Source organism: Antedon mediterranea, chromosome 3 (assembly GCF_964355755.1).
Source record: "Antedon mediterranea chromosome 3, ecAntMedi1.1, whole genome shotgun sequence".
Classification (NCBI taxonomy): domain Eukaryota; kingdom Metazoa; phylum Echinodermata; class Crinoidea; order Comatulida; family Antedonidae; genus Antedon; species Antedon mediterranea.
This window is the reverse complement of record NC_092672.1, coordinates 253,397-278,143: the sequence shown is the minus strand read 5'-3', so window position 1 is coordinate 278,143 and position 24,747 is coordinate 253,397. Positions and strand designations below refer to the sequence as shown.

Sequence of the window (24,747 nt, the reverse complement as noted above, 5' to 3'; positions counted from 1 at the left end):
ATCCGATTATTTACACCCTCACCAACAGCACATACAGAGATGCCTTCTGCTGGTACTTAAACCCTTGTGAATGCGATGTTACGGTGAAAGGATCGAGAAAAAGGGTTCACAACAATTTGAAAGTCGTATCACAAGCAGTTTCATCTACTGCAACGGCAACATCTGTCGTATCTGAACCGTGCTAAGTTTTATAACAAGTAGTTTAACTGCAACAACAGTATCTGTCGTATCTGAATTGCGTGCCAAGTTGTATTACAAGCAGTTTAGTTGTATCACAAGCATTTTAACATTCTGCAACAGCTGCATTTTTCGTAACTAAACCGTGCTAAGTTGTATCACAAGCAGTTTTATCTTCTGCAACAGCAGTATCTGTCGTATCTGAATCGCGTGTCAAGTTGTATCACAAGCAGTTTCATCTTCTGCGCTGCAATAGCAGCATTTGTCGTAACGGAACCTTGCTAAGTTGTATCACAAGCAGTTTCGTCTTCTGTAACACAGCATTATCTGTCGTAACTGAACTTGGTTGTATCAGAAGCAGTTTCTTCTACTACAACACTATTTGTTGTATTACTGAACCTTGCTAAATTGTATCACAAGCAGTATTAACCACTAAACCAGCATCTGCCGTAACTGAACCTTGTTAATTTGTATCAGACGCAGCTTCGTCGCTTGTAACAACAGTATCTGTCGTAACTGATGTTAAGATGTATAACAAGCAGTTTCATCTACTGCAATCAGCATCTGTCGTAATTGAACCTTGTTGTTGTATCAGAAGCAGCTTTATCTTCTGAAGCAGCAGTATCTGTTGTAATTGAACCATGTAAAGCTGTATCACAAGTAGCTTCATCTTCTGCACCAGCAGTGTCTGTCGTAAGTGAACCTTGCTACGTTGTATCACGAGCAGTTTTATCTTCTGCAGCAGCAGAAGTATCTGTCGCAGCTAAACCTTGACTGTAAGTCGCATCACAAGCAGTTTCATCTACTGCAACAGCTTGTCGTAATTAAGTCGTATACTCTGGTATGGTAATAGGCCTAGCGACTGAAAGTAAAAAATTGTTTTATGTCTCCATGCACGATGTCAAGTGTCAGTTCTTTGCAGTGAGTGAATGTGTTATAAGTTCAGTCTAAATATAAAATGTTTCCCGAACTTTTAAATATTATAATGATATAGGCCTATGTATTTATGTGCTTGTTAAAATTCAACAATTTGTTTCGTGTAGATGTCAATAAATGTTAAAATATTATGCCATTAGTGATTATTTGAATTATGGTAGATGTGAAATTGTGAATCCGTGATATCACACGCCCATCACACCATCTATATTTATTTTATTCAATCAAAACGCCCCTTACAGGTAGGCCTAATTGAAATAGAATAAACTTACATGTAATTGAATTCAAATTAATCTATTTCCGGATAAATAAAATCTGAAATGCTTTTTTTTTAAACCAAAAAACATCCATTGAGTATAAATACCTTACTTTAAAAAAATACATTGCGTATAACTCTGAAACAAACTTTAACTTTAAAGATGTATTGTCCCTTGAAACACAAAAAATGAAAAAAAAAAATATTCTAAATTTAAATTGGCCATATCAAAGTAATATTAAAGTTATTCACTTTAAGTCGAAAATTCGAGCCAAAAACAACAGTTTACGTAATTAACAGGTAAATTAATTAGATTACATTTCGTCTGAGAAATCGTCGCAAGCAAAAGTAAACAAAGATTTCAAACCATGAGTATGCATTATGCAAGATGCTAATTAGGATTGTTTACAACTCTTCACGGTTGAGAAGGTGTTTTCACACAGATCACGAGGAAGTTTTATGATTATGCATACAGAGTAGCCAAACAAGCGCATTGCATTATGGGATATGTTTTGATTGAAAACTGTGACTGGAAGTCAAAGTTATTTTTTGAACAAAAAAACATCTGTATTTAGGTTAAATTATTTTTTTTTTGACTAATTTTTGGTGAAAGTTAATAACTATTATGATACTTAAAAATGACCCACTTTTTTTCGAAATTAAAAAAAAAATTTTTTTTTGGAATTAGTCAAAGGGACAATACATCTTTAATAATTTAATCTGGGGTCTCATCGATACAAAAACTTTTCTTTCCCGGTGCCTCTTTTTATCATTATGTTTATAACACTTTACAAACTATACATTGACGTCATGATGTGATGAATAAAGTAATTGTTTTCATAATAAGCAGTACGAAGCATTTTACTTACTTTATCACCATACTTGTTTTTACTTGATTAGAATTTGGTAGATTGATTAAACTTAAAATAAGTCTGTTGTTGCTAAATTAATTTACGAAACTTCCATCAATATTAATCCTGGAAAATCTTTTCTCTCATGATTAAATTTACTGAATGAATTTACAACAATGTTTTTATTTTAAATCGTCCTCATAACAAGGGATTATTTAATTTCTTATTGTGCAAAATTTGTTTTCATGAGTTTGGTTTCAATTTGTCAATACATTGAAAGAAAAAACTCAGCGAATTAAATTATCTCATATACGGTACCTATAAAAATAATAATACTTAAGAGAATATCTAAAATAATAAACAATAAAAAAAACGTTATGATATTTTGTTTGTATATATGATGTTGTTGTGAAATGGCGTAAAAAACGAAAACATTTGAGTTCATTGTACATAAAGGATTGAAGAGGCTGACGCCGGCTCTATTCATGCAATTACCCAAATTGGTTTTAACGCACAAGACAGAAACTGACGGAAATAGTTACGATATAAGTAATAAATGTCACGTATGTCAATGCCGTGTGCTTAATTGATTTGTAGTATCATAATAAGGACCACTTCAATACAATAATACAGACACTATAAGAAGAAACAAATTAAAATCTCTGTGTAAAAAATCACCACTTTGCGAATACATTTTTCAATATTTATTTTTTATATTTTTTAATTAACTGTTGTCATATCTCATCACGATTCGCCATAAAATAGCAATAACAAACTGAAGGAAGATGCTGGATCGATATAGGCCTACAAATACAAACATGCTGACGTAATGGTAGTGGTTTTATTTTAAGTATTGCCTTTCCTTCCGTCCTTCCTTCTCAGATGATTTTTAGCACATAAGATGATGCAGGCTACTTATCTTACCGAGATATCATTATGTCAATAAATAAACTGCAATGCTGCGGGTTAACGATTGAAATTTCAGATGTTAAAAATCAGACGAATGAAATTAGCGATCTATCGAAAATTATTATAAAATCCTGTTTTTAAAGGAATTATTAACTATAAAAGCACTTCAAAGAATGCAAACATGCAATTGATAGAATTGATGCCATAATCTTCACTTTATTACATCTCGCCGATGAACGTAATAAGCACAAAAAAGTAAAGAAATTGCCTCTAATTCTAGCATTTTAACAGACTTAGGAGAACAGTATTACATTACCGGCGAATTATAAACAACTGAGTTTAATGCAATTAGTTGCGATATGTAAAACGAAAGAATTATCAGTTCAGAAGCTAATGACCTTATATTGAAAATGATTGTAGAGTTCAGAGTTGTATAGCGATACACAGTTCAGATGCCAACTGCTCTCTAAAATATCATTCAGTGAACACAAATAGACATTTATCTCGTTTGCATACAAATGTTGCTCATTATTAATCACTTTCACACTAGGTAGGTACACCGACAGAACTCTGCACCTAACCCTATCATTATCTTTTACCAAAATGACATCATCACTTGTTTCTTTGACTGTTACTGGATGACATCATCATCTGTTTCTAATATGACTGTTACTGGATGACATCATCGCCTGTTTTTTTTTACTGTTACCAGATGACATCATCACTTGTTTATTTGACTGTTACCAGATGACATCATTACTTGTTTCTGTGACTGTTACCAGATGACATCATTACTTGTTTCTTTGACTGTTACCAGATGACATCATTACTTGTTTCTGTGAATGTTACTGGATGACATCATTACTTGTTTCTGTGAGTGTTACCAGATGACATCATTACTTGTTTCTGTGACTGTTACCAGATGACATCATTACTTGTTTCTTTGACTGTTACCAGATGACATCATTACTTGTTTCTGTGAATGTTACTGGATGACATCATTACTTGTTTCTGTGAGTGTTACCAGATGACATCATTACTTGTTTCTTTGACTGTTACTGGATGACATCATTACTTGTTTCTGTGACTGTTACTGGATGACATCATCACTTGTTTATTTGACTGTTACTGGATGACATCATTACTTGTTTCTGTGACTGTTACTGGATGACATCATCACTTGTTTCTAATATGACTGTTACTGGATGACATCATCACTTGTTTCTAATATGACTGTTACTGGATGATATCATTACCTCTTTCTTTGACTGTTACCAGATGACATCATTACTTGTTTCTTTGACTGTTACCAGATGACATCATCACTTGTTTCTGATAGACATGAAGCTATATGACCATCTTTTTCTATCTGTGTCCAACTGTAATAATGAGTACATTGAGTAAATGTTATTTATATAATATAGTCATTTACATGAAATTATTTCAACCTCTTGTCCCTCTCCTCATTTTTGCATTCAGTAAACTGTAATAATTTAAGAGCTTTAATGTTCATTTTCTTTCTTTTGAATTCATTTCATTTATTGATTTCACCAACCAAACAATTAAGAACAGTCAAACTGATAGATTAGGAAAAACAATAGGTGACAGAGGTCACAGTAACTCACGTAGTCAGTAATGTTAAACTTAAAAAATGGGGCATGTGAATTATTTGTTGGAATTACAGAAATTTGACAAAGTATTCAATCAAAGATTTCAAAATTCTCAACTCTTGCTTGTAATAAGTTGATGTAAAGCGAAATAAATACATTCCGTTTTTGTTAATTGTTTTTGTGATATCTTATACTAAATATAATTGAGTAGTTCAATGAATAGCAATTGGTCATTTTGCTACCCGTTAAGTCAGAACATTTAAATCGTTTTGACAAACCATCTTATCATTGATTGATAGGAAATTTAAATATGCCACTTTCTAGTGAGAACTTTGTAATTTAATACTTTTTAGAATCAAAAAAGCTCTTAAGGACTGTCGTCATAGATCCAACAAGTGAATGAAGTGATCAATTTCACAACAAATGAGGTGTTTTAACATCTGTTGCTTAGCAATGTGCTAATGATTTACATGACCATTAAAACACAAATAGCAAAATGTCTAATCCGCTTTATGTCAAATTTATATCCATAAATTAAAATTAACTTTAAAGAAATTATCGATGATTTCCTAGTAGGCCTAATTACTTATACAACAAGTAAATGAACACATAATAAGTACCTTGAGTTCCCATGGTGGAGAAGTTTATTATAATATTAAAATATTATCTTTAGTCAAACTTGCATTCAAATTCTAATTTCTGACATACAAAACATAACAGTATATTTATGTAAGCTAGAGACTAATAAAATCTGAAATATGGATAAATGTTTGTACATTTAACTTAGTCTTACCTTATTAGGAATTCCATTTGACAAAGTGGACATAACTTTAAACCATCATCAGTTTTGGACTGTTCAACTATTTTGTTCGCTGAACATCTTTTCTGAAATAATGACAGGTTTGATGCCTGCTTACTTGTAGATTGAATTGCTAATTCTTTCTGTTTTTTGGTATCAAATTTAGCAATAGATGATTGACCGAATAAAGTTGGCTGCCATTTTGATTGAGTCTTGACTTGATCTGTTAGTACAGGCTTAAATGTTTGCTGATGCAGCAGCAAGTCTTGCTGTTTGACTTTTGAGTTCATATTCAGGGTTTTTTTGTTACAAACATTCTTTGCAGATGAATGATGCTTTTGATTTGTAAAGTTTGCTGCACGTTTTAAAGACAAACATTTTTGTGTTTTGCCAACATTCATAATGTTCACAGTAGTCATATCACCACATTGTTCCAATTGATCAGAGTTGTCCTTGTTAATGTTTACCAAATTGTCTGTAAATGTGTTAATTATGTCCGTTTGGTTAGAAATAAATTCAGCATCTGTCAGTGTCATAGTAGGCCTACTTGGCTTAGTGTCATCATTACTATGATCAACTTTTTTCTTAGTGAGACACACCAAACACGGCCTTGGGAGTGGTGTCCATTCCTTTTCTTCTTGCATCATATTATTTAATTCACATTCTTTAAATAAAGCCTCTACTAACCTCTAGTAGGCCTAGTTTAGTAGGCCTAGCTAGTTAAGCGCTCGACCCAAACACTCTCTCTACTGCTGCTGCTCTCTCCTCTCTCTGTTGTAGCCTAAAAACTAATCTAAAGTCTATACTATATCGTATACTCGGCTGGCCTGATGATCAGACCTTATTACTTTTTTCTTTTCCCACAAACTTCATATACTTAGTAACACAAGAGTGATCCTACGATCCTACTAGGCTACGCCTGATACTACTAGCGCAGCCTAGGCCTAATCAGATTAGATTAAATCTTCGAATTTATTTTAAAACAACACAAACAACGTGAACTAACAAAAAGTAAACAAAGTAATACGCCCTCTATGGGTAAACATAAATTGCATGACGAAAAAAAAAAATTATTGATACCTCATGAGGGCGATGTACACAAAATTTAGACAATCATGAATTTTCCGTACTGCCCATGTTATAGCACACGATATTTTTTTACCGGAAAAAAAATCCAGAAAAGTTTGACAATGCATGAGTAAAACAAGAAATATTTCTTACAAAAAACGCTGCTCGCTTATTGAAAAATATTTTTTATTTCAAATGTTTTTGAATGTGTCATCATTTTGTTGTCACAGTCATAATAGTTATTTTACCTGAAAAAAGTAATTTAAAAAGCAACAAATACTTAAATTGTCTGTCAGACAATGGTTTTTGGGTTTCTTTTCTCTTTTTATTTGTATGTGAATAAATATTATTTTTTGGTTACAGAAGTGAATACTCAATTTCTGTCACTTTTAGGTCAAGTCTGGGGGTCACTTCATCGCCCTAGATATTTCAAGTGTGAAGTATCCTATTACAAACACAAACTTTAATGGACTGTTTCGATAATAATTCAATGAATATCTGACAGTGAATATACCAGAAATGCTTTGGGATTTGTAATTATAGCATGACATATGTCCTAATAGACTCTTTTCCCAGACGTTTTTTTGGGTCTACTGTAGCAGCTGGAATCAATAAATTATAGTGGAGTTTCCATTTTCGCAAAACTGCCGTCCTATAACTATAACTGCTGCTTGCTTTAGCTTCTGATTAAGCGGGCTAGAGCAGCAGCGTGAAAATACAGCCCAATAAAGACATTTAGTATTATTATTATTATTATTATTTTATTTATTAGGCCTATAGCGCTTTTCCAAATTAGTATAAAATGATCAAAGCGCTTTACATCAGCACACCCAACAATGAGTCACTTCTTAGGAAATAGATGTGTTTTGAGGGCTTTTTTAAATTTTAAAACCGTGGTTTGTTCCCGGATCACAGAAGCAAGTAGGCCTACTTTACCACTACGTTTTCACAAACGGGCTGTAGTTTTGCATTCTCAAGAAAATTATTAATTGGGATGCCGAATGAAATTATTTCAAGATTCAACAGAATGAATTTGTCATAATTATGAACCAAATTGAATTATTTGCCATGGTCCCATGTTGTATGGTCAATAGACAGCCTGTCGATAGATGGCGTTTCAACGAACACCTGGAATTGAACACATGTGTTCTGCGCAATGCAATAAGAGGAAAGGTTGAATTGTATAACCAATGTTTGCGAAAATACTTTAAATTAGGAAACAAATTCTCTATCGATACTTTCCATTCTTAGTTCTGAGAAGAAACGTCAGAGACACTAATAATATTCACTTTTAAGAAAATGAATATTGTGGTTGTAGGCCCTATCAACTGTGTTGATAATGTTGAGGCCTACCTTAGCGTGTCTTTTGTTTCAACTGTGTTGATAATGTTGAGGCCTACCTTAGCGTGTCTTTATTATCAACTGTGTTGATAATGTTGAGGCTTACCTTAGCGTGTCTTTTGTCGGGGCATGAACCAAAACTGAAATGTCCGAAACTTTATGTTTACGGCAATGCTATTCCAAATTCACGTGAATCCCGAACGTTTGTCGTAGTATGTGACGTAAGTAACCATTTTGTTAGAGATCCGCACTTGTTAAATTTAGTAGTACCATGGAGGTATAAAAAATACCTCCATGGTAGTACTGTATTTAGTAGCTTTTTAAAGTATGTGATACATAACACAATTTACAAAACCAACTTTCTTTTAGGATGATGTCGATCTAACAGATGTTATGAGAAAAATGAGTGAGATGAAGACATCTGACGGTAAAAAGATGACTCCTAAGAAAGCACTACACACAAAAGACGGAATACCAGCGGTCTTGTGCGATCTTGATGGTGAACAGTTGAATATGGTAATTAAATCAAGGAATGTCTTTGCTTGTTACGGTATAACGTATGGTTTTGTATAATTATGCTAATATGTAAAAAATGTTGTCGTTTCATCACAAAACCTTATTTTTTTTTGTATTTTATTTTAACATTTTCTTTTGTATTTTACTTTGTTGTTTTATCGCCTTAATTATGCCAAACAAAACAAATATCCATTTTAAAGTGGACCAATAAAATGTCTTGAAATTAAATCGGTATTACATTAAATCATAGAGGATCATTCATAACCATTTTGTCGGTGCATTAAGATCATAATACCAACAAAAACTGTTTAAGGGGCGTGTGCCAAGAATAATAACTTTTGTTATTTGTTTTTGTTAGCCAAATGAATGATGTGAGATACGTAGAACAAGAAATAATAAATTGGAATGCAAACGAGCACGAATGTATGGGGTTTAGACCGTATCGATCAGCGTGAGCTACCACTCGACAATACATATCTATCGACGGGTAAGTATATGGCCTGGTAGGCCTAGCTACATAATCGGTCATTACCATTATATTAATATTAAAAACATTGAACTTATTATAAAGGGAATGGAAGTGGCGTAATCGTGTATGTTGTAGATACTGGTATCCGAACTAATCATGTTGAACTTGGTGGCAGAGCTGTGAACTGGCACGAAGTAAAAACTGGTATCCGAACTGATCATGTTGAATTTGGTGGAAGAGCTGTGAACTGGCACGAAGTAAAAACTGGTGAGGTACGAATTTTGTTCTTTCTTATAATCGATTGTGATGGATGATATATTCGAGATACATGTTATATTTTGCATTTTCATGTTAAGGGTGAGGATTGCTTTGGTCACACGGGACACATGTTGCTGGAACAGTTGGTGCCGATAATTACGGAGTTGCACCGGGGGGGGGGGGGGGGGGGTAACTTTACGTAGTGTGCGCGTGTTTAGTTGTCCTGGAAACGTAACGACATCATTTGATATAATTCAGAGTCAGTATAAAATATACACAAGTATTATGTGCGAACTGGTGTAATTTGTCTCTCGTGTAGTCATAAGTTTACACAATTTATTATGGAAATTCTCTGGGCATAATCTGATATAGGCCTAATAGAAACGCCTTATAACGACCGTAAAAGTAGAAACAGTTATCTTGCATATTTGATTAAGTAGAGGGATGCGACCAAAAAATTCGAGAAAATAAACAAATTATTATTTTCCGTCAAGCTATCAATTATATTTTGAACAATGGAGAGCCAGGTGTTGTATCAATGTCATTTGGAAGTTCAGCACCCTCAAACATCGTTGAAGAAGCTATGGCAAGATTGGCAAAAGCACAGTTTATTGGCGTGGCAGCTGCCGGGAATTATAATGGAGACGTTTGTATGGTATCACCAGCTAGATCGAATGATGTATTCAATTATTTAGTTAGCCTACATACATCAACAGAATACGTTGTCAAAGACTTCAGATCACATGGAGTAGGCCTACATGTGATCCACCAGCAGAATACGTTGTCAAAAACTTCAGATCACATAGATCACGTATATTTAAACTAATAAGTTGTACTTTCAGTTAATTACAGACAAAGCATGTTATGATGACTGTTTATTAATTGCACCGTGTACATTCAATAACTGATATACTACTAGAGGTACCCTCATAACAACATAATAGAACACATCATTCCTGTGCCGCATGCCTCTAGATACAAACCGTTCGTATCGTGTACTATCAAGGTTATAACATGGTTTGGACATCCAGATTGTTAGGACGACTCAAACCAATTTTTCCTTCAGATAACCAAGTTTATGAATGGTATCATAATAATATACAGTACTGTATGTATATATAATATATTTATATATACACAATATATATTTTCTCATTCAAGAACGGTAATAATATCTAGTGAAACTACAATAGACTTCTATTCTATTCGTATGCGTTCGATAAGTCACAACATAGGCCTACAAAATGCGTAGGACAAAAAAACAACAGAATCACAATGACCTATAATGTTAACATATAGGATATAATTATTTACTGTAAATACAATATATACGATGTGACAGATAATTAAAAGCTAGATAAACGGTATCTATCAGTGAACAATCATGTACTCTGTCTATTATCTAAACTACATCAACATCAAGGACGATGAAGGAAATCGTTTATAAACCTCATAAACAACAGGGAAAGTACAAACATGGCTTAGATAATAGAATACTTTGTATGACATTACTTGGAATGGTCAACGGAATGTTTGTTAGCATGCTTACTACAGTAGAAACATACAACCGTCTTCCTTCAACTAAGTGCGCCTAACTACGTTGAGCAACGCTTAATGGACGTCAACATACAACCGTCTTCCTTCAACTAAGTGCGCCTAACTTCGTTGAGCAACGCTTAATGGACGTCAACATTCGTTTAAATGGTAGAGAACCAAAGTAGACTGCGAAGCACAGCCACTAAGTTGGAGGGACAAATGTTACGATGTTTAAAGGTTGTTCCCATCATGCAATTTCAGTAGAAAATGTTAGACATAATACATTTGATTAGTAATAATAGCTGGAAAAACTATGAATTACCACGCTATGCGAACGATAAGCATACGTCAACTTTCTGTGAAAGATATCACAACAAGGTATTGTAAAACATGACAAAAAGGTTTTTTTTTTTTTTGCAGTAGGCGTGTACCTAGGCGTACCCAGTGTTAATTATAAACTTATAATAATCTACGCATCATATACACACTGTGACCAAATGATCACAGAGAAAGCAGTAATGTGTTAGGTGAAAACAATTATAACAGTTTCTTATTTTGGAAAATGAAGTTTGTATAAAATTCATATCTACCAACGAAAATTTACAATACTCGTTTTGACTTGACTTTTGACCTCTACATCTGATCAGATGGATATAAACATCCATTAAAAATATCACGTCCATCACAGATGGAAAAAAACATTCATCCCATTATACCATTCTACAAACAAAAGATATCCATACTTGAGCGTGGTTTCCACTAGAGACGCAACGCAAGGACGTACGCGCAACACAAGCGAGTTGACCAATTACAAGCAACTGTTCAATTAATCCACCGCTTGTGATTGGTCAATTCACTTACGTTGCGTAGCTAGTGGGAACCAAGCTTGAGATATCTAAGAAAGGCAGCAATTCTGCAAGCAGAATTATGTAAACAATCTACAAACTGACAGAGATGACTACTTGCTATATTAAAGTACGAGTTTTAACGAGCAAGAAATCTAAAGCGACGCAATACTACATGTGACATTTTATATGTAAATAACAACAGAGATAAACAAATAATGTACTTCTCTCTCTCTCCCCAACCAACATGCTTACAATAAATGGTATAAGTTTAATTTATTTAACAACTAAAGTACCTGCAATACATTCTGGAGACAAAACTTATACATACACTTCTAAATTTAGACATTCATAAATTACATGTAATTATATATTGCTCCAGTTCTCAACATGTACACCATGAGAGGCATTAAGGCGTCTCACCTTATTTTAGGAAAAGAGTAAAATTGTTCCTCTCTTACAATAAGCTATAGTAAATAGAGTTCCCCATTTGGTAGTCCACGTGTAAACAAGTTCTCTATACCTTGATTAAGCAAGTTTCCCCTACAATAAGCTATAGTAAATAAGTTTCCATTTTGGTATCCTGCGAGTAACACCCCTTATGGTACTCCATGTTTAAACAAGTTGAAATTGAGTAAATGTAACATTTTTCTGAAGCTTCACAACTAAAATCACCTAAACACCTATTTGCATTAAGCTATCATGCTATTTTGTCCAATTTGCTAAACAACATGGTTAGACAATAATTATTAAATACAATTCGCAAAGAAACAATGGTGGTTACACTATCTTAAATAGGCTAGAATACATTTAATATTACTTAGTATTTATGAACTGAATTCAAAATGTAAACAAGCACACCCCCTTTAGGTTGTCACTACCGTATGTCACTACCGTAGCACGTGGGGTTAGGGTGTGTCCACACTGCAAATTGCAGCTCATCAAAATGTCGGTGGAAATATGTGTAATTGAGATCATTTTTTGACAGAAACTATCATTTTTTATATAATTGCACATAATATTGAATTTGGACAAGAGTTGTAAAAGTAATCATCATTTTAACTGTTTACTGAAAGCCCAAAGATAATTTGTTTCAATTTAATTTATCTGTACAAATTAAAATCCAATTTGAGAATTTATTATTTCTAACTGACAAATAAATCACCATATTTTTTTTCTATGGAAATATACATTTATAAATTTGTTCAAATAATTTAATTTGTCAAAGTATTTTGTTGTCACTATTCTGAAACACTTACCTTTGTGCAGTTAAAAAAATGGATAAAATATTGAATTTGTAAATCTAGTGGTGAGATACTGTTGTTAGATTATAACCACGATACAGCCACAGAAACAAATACTATACATGTATACAAACTATGGGTATAATTAACTATTATGTTTATTAACATAATTAATAAACATTCATTTTAAATAAAAAATGAAAATAAGGGAAAAAACCTACTTAGTAATACATTAGTCCTAGTATTCAAATGAATAATCAATGAAGGAAATTAACACACATTTACATACAGGTGTTGTTAATGTACTATTTAAATCTTTATGTTAACACAGCAGTTTACTATAATATTTTACATATGCATAATTGATAGTTTCATAAATATACAAGATATAATAGTTTCCTATTTGACGCTCCAACATAGATTCACCGTCTGTTTGGTAGTATATTCTTTACTCCACAATATCTGCTGTCTTGAATCTCTAACAACAGAAAGTTCTATGTACTGATGACAATCTCAACTGAAAGAGTCAGTTCTATGTACTGGTAACAATCGCAACTGAAAAAGATAAAAAGTTGCATAAAAATAGATTTCTATTTAACAAAATGTAAATTAAAGAGAAAAAATGAAAAGTAAAATGCAGAAAAAGTGAAAAAACTCTACAAAAAGGGTAAGGAGCAAGGAAACACAACATGTACATATCTTAACACTGGCTTTATTTACTACTGTACTCTAATAATCCTACCAAAATGCATCGTTTAAAAACATCAACATTAAGATCACATTAACATTTAACAGCTTTATTCAATTTGAATGTACTGTTTAATGTCAATGTCTCACAACAATGATTGGTATCAAATTCCTCTAGTTCACACACATACAATAGTAATGGACATGATGATACTTACAAAAGATATGGGTATGGTTACAAAAGATAAACAAAACAATTGAATATAACTAAGTGCATAAGATTAATTAATGTATAATGTACTAAAATCAATACAAACAAATAATATTTACAACAAAAAGCATGCAAAACAATAAGCAGATGGATGTGTCAGAAAAATCAGCATCATAGAAGAAATAGATAAGAAATCTAAAAACATGATCTTCATTTGTTCTCAAAATAAGTTCCGAGTAAAGCTCTGTCTACACTATCAGACTTTATGTAATGTGCCTATGGACATGATTATGTCAATGTATCACAACCATATTTAGGCATATCACACTTTTTTGTCAAAAAGTTTGATAGTGTAGACAGAGCTTAAGAATAAACTTTGCTTGCATGCAATTAGTTTTGAACATGATTGTTTTCTCTAGTTCTTCTACAACAGTGATCATCTGAGTGAGATCACTTAGTACCCACCTTATTGTCCTGTCGCCCAGACTTCAGGTGTTGAGAGAAAGACAAAAAATATAGTGATTTGTGGTGCTGCACATATAATGCATTGATATGATCTACTTATGATAATAGAACCATAGTGAAACAAAACTATTTCAATCATCTACAGTAGTGTCTATAGCATTAGTTAAGTAAGCACTCAAGATTCCACAACAACCCACACTTTTTTTTAAGATCCCCGGATGACTCGCACTATTCTAAATACCCTGTATTTAGCAAACCCTACTCTTGATTCTTCTGCTCACACTAGGTGTTCGCACATACACTTTTGTTAAATTTATGGTTTTTTAATTTGACTAAAGAATACCAATTAGATGAACAATTTTTTTTTTATTTTTGTAATTTCCCACTTTTTGGATGCTGCAGTATAAACAAAAAAATGATTTTAAGTATTAAATTTGTTGAAAATAATTGGGGCATATTTCTTTAGCAGATAATTCACTTCCCTGAACCCATCAGCATTCCATATAATTGTAAAGATTTCTTGTGTAAACATTCTAACTAATTTACTCTCATATTAAGTAGTATTCCCAACCGCACATGAGATTAAGTCTAAGATGCATGCATGCTAACTTTGCAAGCTTAGTTTCAACCATTTTATCAACTGCAATTTGTGTAAAATGATATCTTAATGTTTAGTTTATGAAGGTTTAAAATTCTAAATTGTTTGTTGATACTTACCTACAATGATGATTATGATTACAATAACAATTACAGCTAAAATAATCATCATCTTACAATTCTTCCACCAGTATTTCCTCTTCAATTTCCCAGCATTCTTCTCAAAGTGGGATGCCCCTTGCTGAAGTGCATCTACAACATACAATAATAACATTTGTGAAACGGAAGCTCGTTCACAACAAAATGTGTTCTTCATACAAATGATTAACAAACAAGAAAATTATACACTGAAAAAATAATCATTCACAGTGTTGTTCAAAATAACGCACATTTTATTTTTCCTTTCAGTAAACATAACAAAAAAAACACAGGGGAGAAACTTTTCAGCTTTCATTGACAAACAGTATCACTAAAGGGCGTGTCTTACTAAATTGACAAACAGTATCACTAAAGGGCGTGTCTTACTAAATTGACAAACAGTATCACTAAAGGGCGTGTCTTACTAAATTGACAAACAGTATCACTAAAGGGCGTGTCTTACTAAATTGACAAACAGTATCACTAAAGGGCGTGTCTTACTAAATTGACAAACAGTATCACTAAAGGGCGTGTCTTACTAAATTGACAAACAGTATCACTAAAGGGCGTGTCTTACTAAATTGAAGTTGCAGCTCAATATGATCTTTAAATTCCTTGGAAGCCATTTTATATTACTATTAGGCATTTAAGACAATCAACAATATAAGTGTGAACTTAGTAAGAGATATAAGCTAATCAGTGGCTGGTAGCACAATATGTAGGAGGTATTGTACAATTCTATGTGGGTTGGCATGTAGTTTATAGCATTAACCGTATTATTAAATATTACAGTTTGTCCTTTTTTAAATTGATGTTGGATCTTTAATTGATACAAGATACAGTACTTTATAAAACTGTTTCTAATTATGTTAAATTGAATTATTAAATTACATAGAAAATCTAATTAAACTGAATTGAATTGTTCTTATCACATTTAAAATTTAAAGACCATTTTATTTGAAATTGAAATATTCCTTTTTTAACAATTAAAAAAAAATTAAACATGTAAATGGAGTTCTTTGCTTTTAAATTATTTTATCAACTAGCAGCTTTGAATTTATATAAATTCTAAATTCTAAAGTTTTAATAGGGAACATAATATTTAAGTGTAAATGATATGCTGGCTGGTAGTATTGTTTATAACACCTTCTGATTATTTGTCACTAATTCACATGTTCAGCTACTAGTACCCTCATTTTCATAATTTATGCTATAACCAAATCACTCTGCTCAAACTTAAGTCACTTTGACTTCATATCTTGAGTAGTGGTGAAGTCTCAGGATCCCAATAGATAAACTTTATACCAGCTGGTTATTAAGTACATGTTTCAGGTATTAGATAATGTAGAATGTTTTGCTAACATTACCAGGTACACTACTGTAATGACAACTACCGTATCAGGGCTTAGAAAGTTGGATCGTACTTAACAGGCTTAGAGAGTTGGACCCGCCGTACTTATCAGGACTTAAGAAAGCTGAACTATACTTAGGGCTTAGAATTTTGGAGGTTTTGTTCTTACCTGCACGATCATCAAGTTCAGAAAGCTTCTGATCTCTCTCGAGCACTTTATCCACGTTCACCCTCATAATATCCACAACCTAAAGAGATTTTTTTTAAACAATTCACAAACTCTTTATAATAATATATAAAGATAAAATAGAAATAAAAGTTTTTAAATTTTACAGTATATCATTTTGTAATTATAATATAATGTACTTTTGATATTTTCATGCAATACAGTATTTGTTGTTTGCACTTTAAGGAACATTTGAAAACATATTAGAGATTCTATGGATGAAGATCGTACCTCATCAACCTGTGCTTGTGTTTGTTGCAATTTTTTGTTAGGTACTGGTCCGCCTGCTGGAGGGCCTCCTGCTGCTGGTGCTGGGGCAGCCCTACAAAAATATAAGACGGAATTATTGAATCGAATGAATTATTATTCCCTAGTTTTATCCAGAGCAGGATATAAGTTGCTACAGTATATTTTTATCCAAATTAGATTTGTCAAATTAGTGTAGCCACATTTGGTAAAGTAATGATTACACTCAAATCATGCAAGACAATTATAGTACATGATGATGATGATTTCACATTATAATGTTCAACATCCAATGCTAGAGTTCAAAGGTCACAATGGCTTCATGTAGGTAGAAAACATAGTGTTTTAGCAAGGTTATGGGAATGACTATTGATTAAAGCAGAGTACTGATGGCTGACTGCCATTAGTGAACTGGTCTCTGGTGCAATCACATTTTTCTCATTAAATATCCAAGCATACAGTAAATCCATCATGCTTAGGACAAAGCATAGGAAATTACAGGTTAGCATAGTACTGTACAATAACATAACCTTCCAGAAGAATTAACTTTTAAAAAGGAAACATAAAAATAATAATGCTCTCTACAGTGTCTACTACAGTATGTGTTAACATTAAAATTCTACTAATTAATAAAACAAATTATATAATTGTGTAAATTAACTGTATCAATTTAAAATGAATGTTGCTGTATAATCTTATTCATCAACCTTGTGGTTGGTAAACAATGTAGTAGTGAATACAATGATCTTAACTAGCAGTGAATAATGAGTATTATAAAATCAATACTTTGTTTCATAGAGACAAAAAACTATTTCAATTTAGTGTTGTAGTATTGTTGTTGTAATAAAATAACCATGATGGCACTATAACAGCCAGCTGTTGTCCATTGCTAGTACTACCTTCTATGTTCTCTGGTGGTGTAAATGACCAATAAATTATCATTTGACTGACAAGATCTACAACTTGCTACACTATGAAATCATGTAATGCTAATGTTCACATATAATACCACCAACCATAGACTTTCTATTGACTATATATCAACAGATTGTCTCAAAGTGCTTGAAAATATAATGAGTTTGGAATCACGAAATAAATGATTTGGTTAATAGAACTAAATAAAAGGGTATTCATAAACATTTTACTTGAAGGTGCGTTAATCTAAGGGAATTAGGAAGATTGTTCGACAGTTTACTGTAGGAGCTGCAACTGTTCGACCAACATACAGGCCTATACGTCTTCATGCCATTAACAAAAAGTACTTGTAGTATTTGTTTAAGTGATCTTGACAATTCTATAGTTTACATTTGCTGCATTGTAAGCTACAATACTGTACTCCACAATAATTGGTGAGTGAAAAATCTTTTAAATAAAAATCAGTACAACTCTAAATAGCAGTTATTTTCAAATACATAAGAATTTAGTTACTGAAATAAACAATCAACTGAATGATTAAATGTTATTTATGAGAAGCATGTTACAGCAAATTGAACCCAGTCTTTTGGGTTCATATACTATTATTATTACAGTATACCTATTAAAAACAACCTTAGAGGAGGAAATACCCAAGTTTTTTACTTGTCCCTAGGTACAAAATGTTATTCAACTGTCTCTATCAATAACATTTATTTTTGCATTCAAATGCAGCATTATGCTTCTTGGGTGGAGCAGTACAGTAACTTTTATTGAAGCAAACAAAACACAAAAAATGGAAGAATGAAATAAATAATATATTGGAAAATAGCAAAGACCTCACTCTACCAAAAAAAAAAAAATAATTAAAATGAATTATAATTTCAATATTTAATGATACTGTAACAATACAATTTTTTTTTTTTCAATAATTTTGGTCGAAATAAATTAATAGGCAAATTAAATGCGAGTTTCTTTAAATCAAGATATTTAGGCATGAGAAGGGCCTCAAATAAGAAAGACTTGATGTGTACTGTATGAACGTACTACGGTTTCATTTATTTTTAGTACAGTGTATACAATATAGGCCTTACGGCGAAGCTGAAATGATGCCTGGAAAAGCAATCCCGTTCCTCATCAAGCATAATACTTTTTTACCACATATACTGTTCTAAATAAATACTAATAGTACAAAAAGTAAAAGTTCCACAAAAAAATACCTGGCGTTTGGTAGAAAATTACCGTTAAAATTGGTAAATATGCCAACGATTTCTTACGAAATAGCGAGGCTGAAACAACTGGTGGCGCACTATAACTAGACTGTACTATTATTATCACGGTTTATAAGAAATATATAGGCAAGTTATTTATTATCAAAATAGATTTATTCTTTATTTTTTTAAATAAATTTGGTGAATACAAATTTATATTAACTCTAAAATTAAAATTTAGAGTTAATAATTATCCCCCGACATTAAAACATTTATAATTACAAATGGCTTCAACTGTTCGTATAATGGTTTCTCCCGACAGGTAGGCTATTAATAGCAGTAGAAATACAGCAGCAATATTATGCGAAGTTTATACCGTAGGATGTACAGAGTGACTGATATGATTTAACTGTGAAACATATAGAACACATATTCCTAGTAATAAACACCAATGCAATAGTAAATTTAAATTATTAAATAAAATACAAACATCAAATATTTGTTTTGTTTCAATGTAATTGTATTTATTCTCATGGTTAATATTTTTCTTTATATTCTCATGGTTACACAATTTCTTTTAATGGTTACACAATTTCTTTATATTCTCATAGTTACTATTTTTCTTTATATTCTCATGGTTACAGTTTTTATTATTATATTCTCATGGTTAAATTATTTATTTATATTCTCATGGTTACAGTTTTTATTATTATATTCTCGTGGTTACATTATTTATTTATATTCTCATGGTTACAGTTTTTATTATTATATTCTCATGGTTATATTATTTATTTATATTCTCATGGTTTCCATTTTGTTTTCATTTTTTTTAAATCTTTTTTTTTATTCACATGCTCACAGTTTCTGTTTGCATAACCATGGTTAGTGTTTCACATTGGTTATAGTGTAGGCCTATTACATTACAGTTACTTTTTATGATGATTTTGTTGCATTCAAAACCGTATAAACTATATTTCATATTCATCTTCCTCATAGTCTAATTCACCATAGTCTAATTCATCATCTTCAATGCCATAGTCTGGTGTGTCTTCTTTTTCTTCTTCTTCTTCTCTTGTCCTGTTTTCACACTCATCTCATTCACACTCGAACAGTTAATCCTAGAGCAAGTGACTTTGGAGTCTGCCTTCTTCCTTTCCAAGCAAGGTACAGGATGTCCTGGCATATCGATAAAATTTTCGTTCGAGTTTCTTCAGTAACATCTGAAAATGAGGTTTGTATAGTATCTTCTGCAGCACCAACACACTTTGCGATTAGATTAAACAACTCATATGGCACAATTTCAGATATGTCAACATCATTAATGTCCGCTGCTCTTGGAGGCCATTCACTCTGCATACCTTTGTTTGATTTGATGGCATTATTTACTATCGTACCTGCAAGTACATTTTATAGCATTGGGTGAATGAAACATAGTAATAATAAATTTATATAAAGCATATACTGTATTGTGTACAGCATTTATGATCGACACCACTTACTATCATAACAGTTTTGTTTTTTGAGTGCATACAGCTTTCACCTCTTTGATCCACAGCATTTCCTTAATTATGCAATAACATTTATTGTTGTTATTTAAAAATAAACCAATATATACAAGTTATTGTATTTTAACCGTACCTGCAAAATATAGAGTCCTTAGTTTGTCTCTATTGTCACCATCAGTGGAGATTTCGTGTGTTGTAGAAGTAGTTGGAATATCTATGTCATACTTTGATGATTCATCTGTCTCCGTTGTACTTTTTCCTGATGACAAAAATGGATCAGCCACAAATCCTGGGGATACATTGCTAAAGTACACCAGAACTGATTCATTTCTAATTAAGAAAAAATAAATAAAATATTTAGTTTGACCAATCCACAAAAAGATTTTTTTTTTTAATTATCCCTGGTGAAATAATCATTTAATATAAACACACTAAGCAACTAACCTTCTTGTGGGTGAATGAAAAATTAGGTTAGGATAATCCATCCTGAGCTTCTTCTTCAACACGTCTGATCTATAAATAACACATTAATTGATTATAATTAATTGTAACACAGATAAAATGAAGAAATTATTACAGTAACTGGATCTCAAAAATATTACAAAATTATTTCATCGTTTTTAAGAAGGGATCGACAGCCTACCTTATAGTTGACAAGTAAACTTTTTCTGTTTTTTCAATTGATTTCATGAAAAGCTTTTGGAGTTTTGCGAGTCTTAGTATCTCCTGTCCATACTGTAACCGTTTATCAATTACATCTCTGCAAAATACCTTATAGCTTTGCTTATATGTTAAAAAAACACTTTCCAATTCCCTGTAAATAATAATAAATACTGTATTATTAAAATATATTTTAATATTTTATAGATTTTGGTGTTTAAAAATTCAACATTTAGACTGAAGCAAATAAAAAAAAAATTTAAAATGTAAATTTAAAAAACCAACAGAGTTTTAGAAAGTTACGTTTTACTCACTTTCCAGAATCATGTCGTTTACGTGAATTAACAACTATTTTGGTGTAGTTTTTGTAACATTGGTCATGATATCGCACTTCAATACAAGCACAGCTTTTGCCTCGAATGTCTTTTAAAATACTTTGGTCCTCTCTCATTTCTGCAGCTTTTCGCAACATTCCTGTCATAAATCAAATCAACAAAAGCAATAGTGTGTAATTCCTAAATGATTGAAATGATATTTTGTTATGCATAACTACAGCATGGAGATATAAAATGTATAGCTCCATGATTACACTATATAGCAAAGGTTCACATGGAAGAAATGTCCTGGAACACCTCATTATGCTGTACAGTAGGAAGGTTTTCTAATTGGATTACATCAGTTGAGCCTGCAAAACTCATTATAGGATGGGGATTAGAAAGCAGATTGATTAATTAACCATATGTTTACAAATTTCAAGGATAGGAGAAACAACAATAACAAGTGAATTTTTTTTCTTCAAATAATTACCTGCATCATCTGTTAAAGCCTTTCTTAATTTATCATGACCTCTTTTGCCTTGGATCGTCACTAATTTGTCTTGCAATTTACAAATGATACATTTCTTTGGCAAAATTGTGGCTTTTTGAACCATTGCTGTGGCTGAACTACTTCTCAAAAAATGCTTGGCCCTCTTAACTGGTGGCTCATCTGGGCTCTCACTGTCTCCTGCTTGGGATCTCTTTTTGGCAACTCTTGTTTCAGCCTAAACATCAATTTCAACGTATAATTAATTTATACAGCATTTTATTTTGTCTTATATAGAGCCTATATTGGTATTTAACTAAAATTAATTTTGTAGCCTACTGAATAATATATACTGTATAATATAATATGGCCTAGGCCTAGGGCCTAGGCCGGGATATGACCGGTTGGGCCGCCGACAAGTTGAGCCGCCGGTAATTTCTATGAAACGCCCAGTGCGTCTTTTACGACATTTCGCGTAGTGATAGAGGGGTGTCCTAGTACATAAGTTCATGGTCTTTAGGTTTATTGTGTCATGAAAATAAATAATAATTACATACTACAATTTTGTCGGTTTGAACCGCCATAACAACACAGCAAAGGAAAGTAGTCATATTTAATAATTTAATTGTTTTTAATCTTTCAAGGTAAAAATGCAGTGCACTCCATAATATTTTTCTCGCGTAAAATCACGTTGTCTCTCAGGACTAATAGAGTATTGATACTCTTCGAATGAGGTTAAATAATTATTGTTTTTTATCTACTATCTTTTAATAATAATATCATATTTTATTGAATTTTACAATGTTAATACACAAAATATTTTACTAAAAAACGGTGATTTTATGCAATTATTTTACCGAAAAATGGAGTAGGCCTAGTTCATACAACTGCCGCCTAAGGGGGCAACATGTTTACGTAATTTTTGGCTAAAAACGATCATTTTCGGTCATGTTTTAGGCCTTATATTTTGGAATCTACAAGTCAGATAATTCATAATTATTTCTCTTTAATTATAATATTTAATAATATATACTAAAAACCGTGATCTATAAACTTTGGAATATACATCGTTATATCTAATAATTAATATAAATAGAACTTCTATTAAATAGAAACGAGCACCGGCGAAAGTAAGCATTTGGCGTTTCATAGAAAATAACGTTTTTCTGGCGGCGGCTCAACTTGTCGGCGGCTCAACTTAGCCTAATCCCCTAGGCCTACGTAGTAGTACTGGTACTAGTAGAAAGCCCAATCAACAACCAAGCACAGAAACTAAGGGCACAATATAGATCTATAAGTAAGTGCAGCAGCACCCTATATACTGTATCATTTAACTATATTATTAACTCTTAGAGTATTCTGATAATAATAAACCAAATATTACCTTTTTTAGTCGAGATGTATCAGTATATCGCCTGTAACAGGTAGCATGAAAACCTAAGCCTGGATGCTCGCGTACGACATCGTCAAACGATTTACCTTCATCAGACATACCAAGCTCCGTCAAATGTATGGCGATTTCCTTGCCGTCTCCATCTAATTTTATCCAACTCTTTGAACAGAGCAACACTTTATTCCATCGAATCTCAGTAATTGGACTGATAATTTCATTTGAATGCTTGTAAATTTGGAAAAAACATTTCAACTTTACTTTGTCTGAGCGAGAAGATCCTTCCTCGTCGGACGCCATTTCGTGTTTACATCGTGTGATTTTGACGTCTGCTGCCTAAACGTCGCGTATGATTGGTTTAACTGATGTCATGTGATACAAAATGGCAACTGCGAAAATATATTCTTTTATACTTTTAAAATCAAGATTTCTTTAAAATGTCAGGAAAATTTTCGTGGAACTTTTTAATACGTGATTAATTTATTTTTATGTATATGAATCAAGAGAGTTCACTTATTATGCTTAATGAGGAACAAGAAAAAATGTTTTCATCTTCACCGTAAGGCCTAATACAGGTATGTTTTGCTCTGATACCCAGCAAAGATTTAAGTACAAATCTTTTGATAATACTTAGTATTGATAGCTGAATTCCTCTTTGTGAGTCACAAAACTGAGGTTTTGATTAGAAAAGCATGTGATGTACAAAACCAGCACTAAACTCTTAATGAGTAAGCATTACACTAATAATCATCATTCACACAATTATCTCTCAAGCACAATAAAGATTTATAAAAAAAATACAGTAGATCTAGGCCTAATTGTAAATTGATTTAATAAATACATTTGGTTGCATTTATGGTTTTGGTACTTTTATCCATGTTATTGTAATCTTTGTAGGTTGTTTTGATGATATAATAATTAACAACATATTATAAATAATATTATATATAATAATTATTAAGAAAAAATTGTGTGTAGGAGCCTACTGCTTCATTTGTTTTTGATACTCGGTTGCTTTATATTATTATTAAATTAAATCAATGTGAAAACGCGCAAAAACCAATATATCTTTTAACAAAATCGTATGACACAGCAATGAAAAAAAAAAACAATCCTAAATACATTATTTATAGTATTGTGTACGTTGTTTTTGTGTGTAAACAGGGCGGCGCGATCGGTCTCTTCATACAACAACAACCACAGATCTGAACGCCTCCTTTTCTCTCTCAGCACACTCTGTAGTCGATCCAGCTCTCGGCTCAGAAACAATTTGTCTGTCAAAATAAACACTTTTATATCCACGTTAGACATACATACTTTCACATACGTAATTCCTAACAAAAACATTTCAAGCTTTTGCGTTCTAAACGCTCAATAACTTACATTTTTGGTATATTTGGAAGATTTTACCGGCTAAATACTCTCCACCCAGACAGAAAAATTGTACTAATGGCGATATCGACAATGACGTCATCTGTCATACGGGTTTGGCGTTACGAGTTAGCCTTTGAATACAGTCGTAATGTATG

General features: G+C 32.2%; 3 protein-coding genes across 4 annotated transcripts; all 3 read right to left on the bottom strand.

Moving 5' to 3' along the window:
- Positions 1-2,894: 2,894 nt before the first annotated feature.
- LOC140043292 (uncharacterized) lies at positions 2,895-6,662 on the bottom strand. The gene is made up of 2 exons (XM_072087791.1): positions 5,533-6,662; positions 2,895-4,508 (listed from the first exon to the last, which is right to left on the bottom strand). Exons 1-2 carry the CDS (start codon positions 6,183-6,185, stop codon positions 4,436-4,438), a joined length of 726 nt encoding a protein of 241 aa, XP_071943892.1. The 5' UTR covers positions 6,186-6,662; the 3' UTR covers positions 2,895-4,435.
- Positions 6,663-10,050: 3,388 nt separating this feature from the next.
- Positions 10,051-24,687, bottom strand: LOC140044393 (synaptobrevin-1-like). 2 transcript variants are annotated; one of them, XM_072088876.1, is made up of 6 exons: positions 24,602-24,687; positions 16,722-16,812; positions 16,434-16,512; positions 14,896-15,027; positions 14,179-14,199; positions 10,051-13,370 (listed from the first exon to the last, which is right to left on the bottom strand). In XM_072088876.1, coding segments are annotated over exons 1-5 (324 nt in total). In that variant the 5' UTR covers positions 24,604-24,687; the 3' UTR covers positions 10,051-13,370; position 14,179. The 2 variants fall into 2 exon arrangements, with proteins under 2 accessions (XP_071944977.1, XP_071944976.1); XM_072088875.1 differs by lacking the exon at positions 14,179-14,199.
- Positions 19,247-23,518, bottom strand: LOC140045049 (uncharacterized). The gene is made up of 7 exons (XM_072089780.1): positions 23,213-23,518; positions 21,832-22,066; positions 21,339-21,498; positions 21,008-21,178; positions 20,809-20,877; positions 20,498-20,694; positions 19,247-20,253 (listed from the first exon to the last, which is right to left on the bottom strand). Exons 1-7 carry the CDS (start codon positions 23,516-23,518, stop codon positions 19,958-19,960), a joined length of 1,434 nt encoding a protein of 477 aa, XP_071945881.1. The 3' UTR covers positions 19,247-19,957.
- Positions 24,688-24,747: the final 60 nt, after the last annotated feature.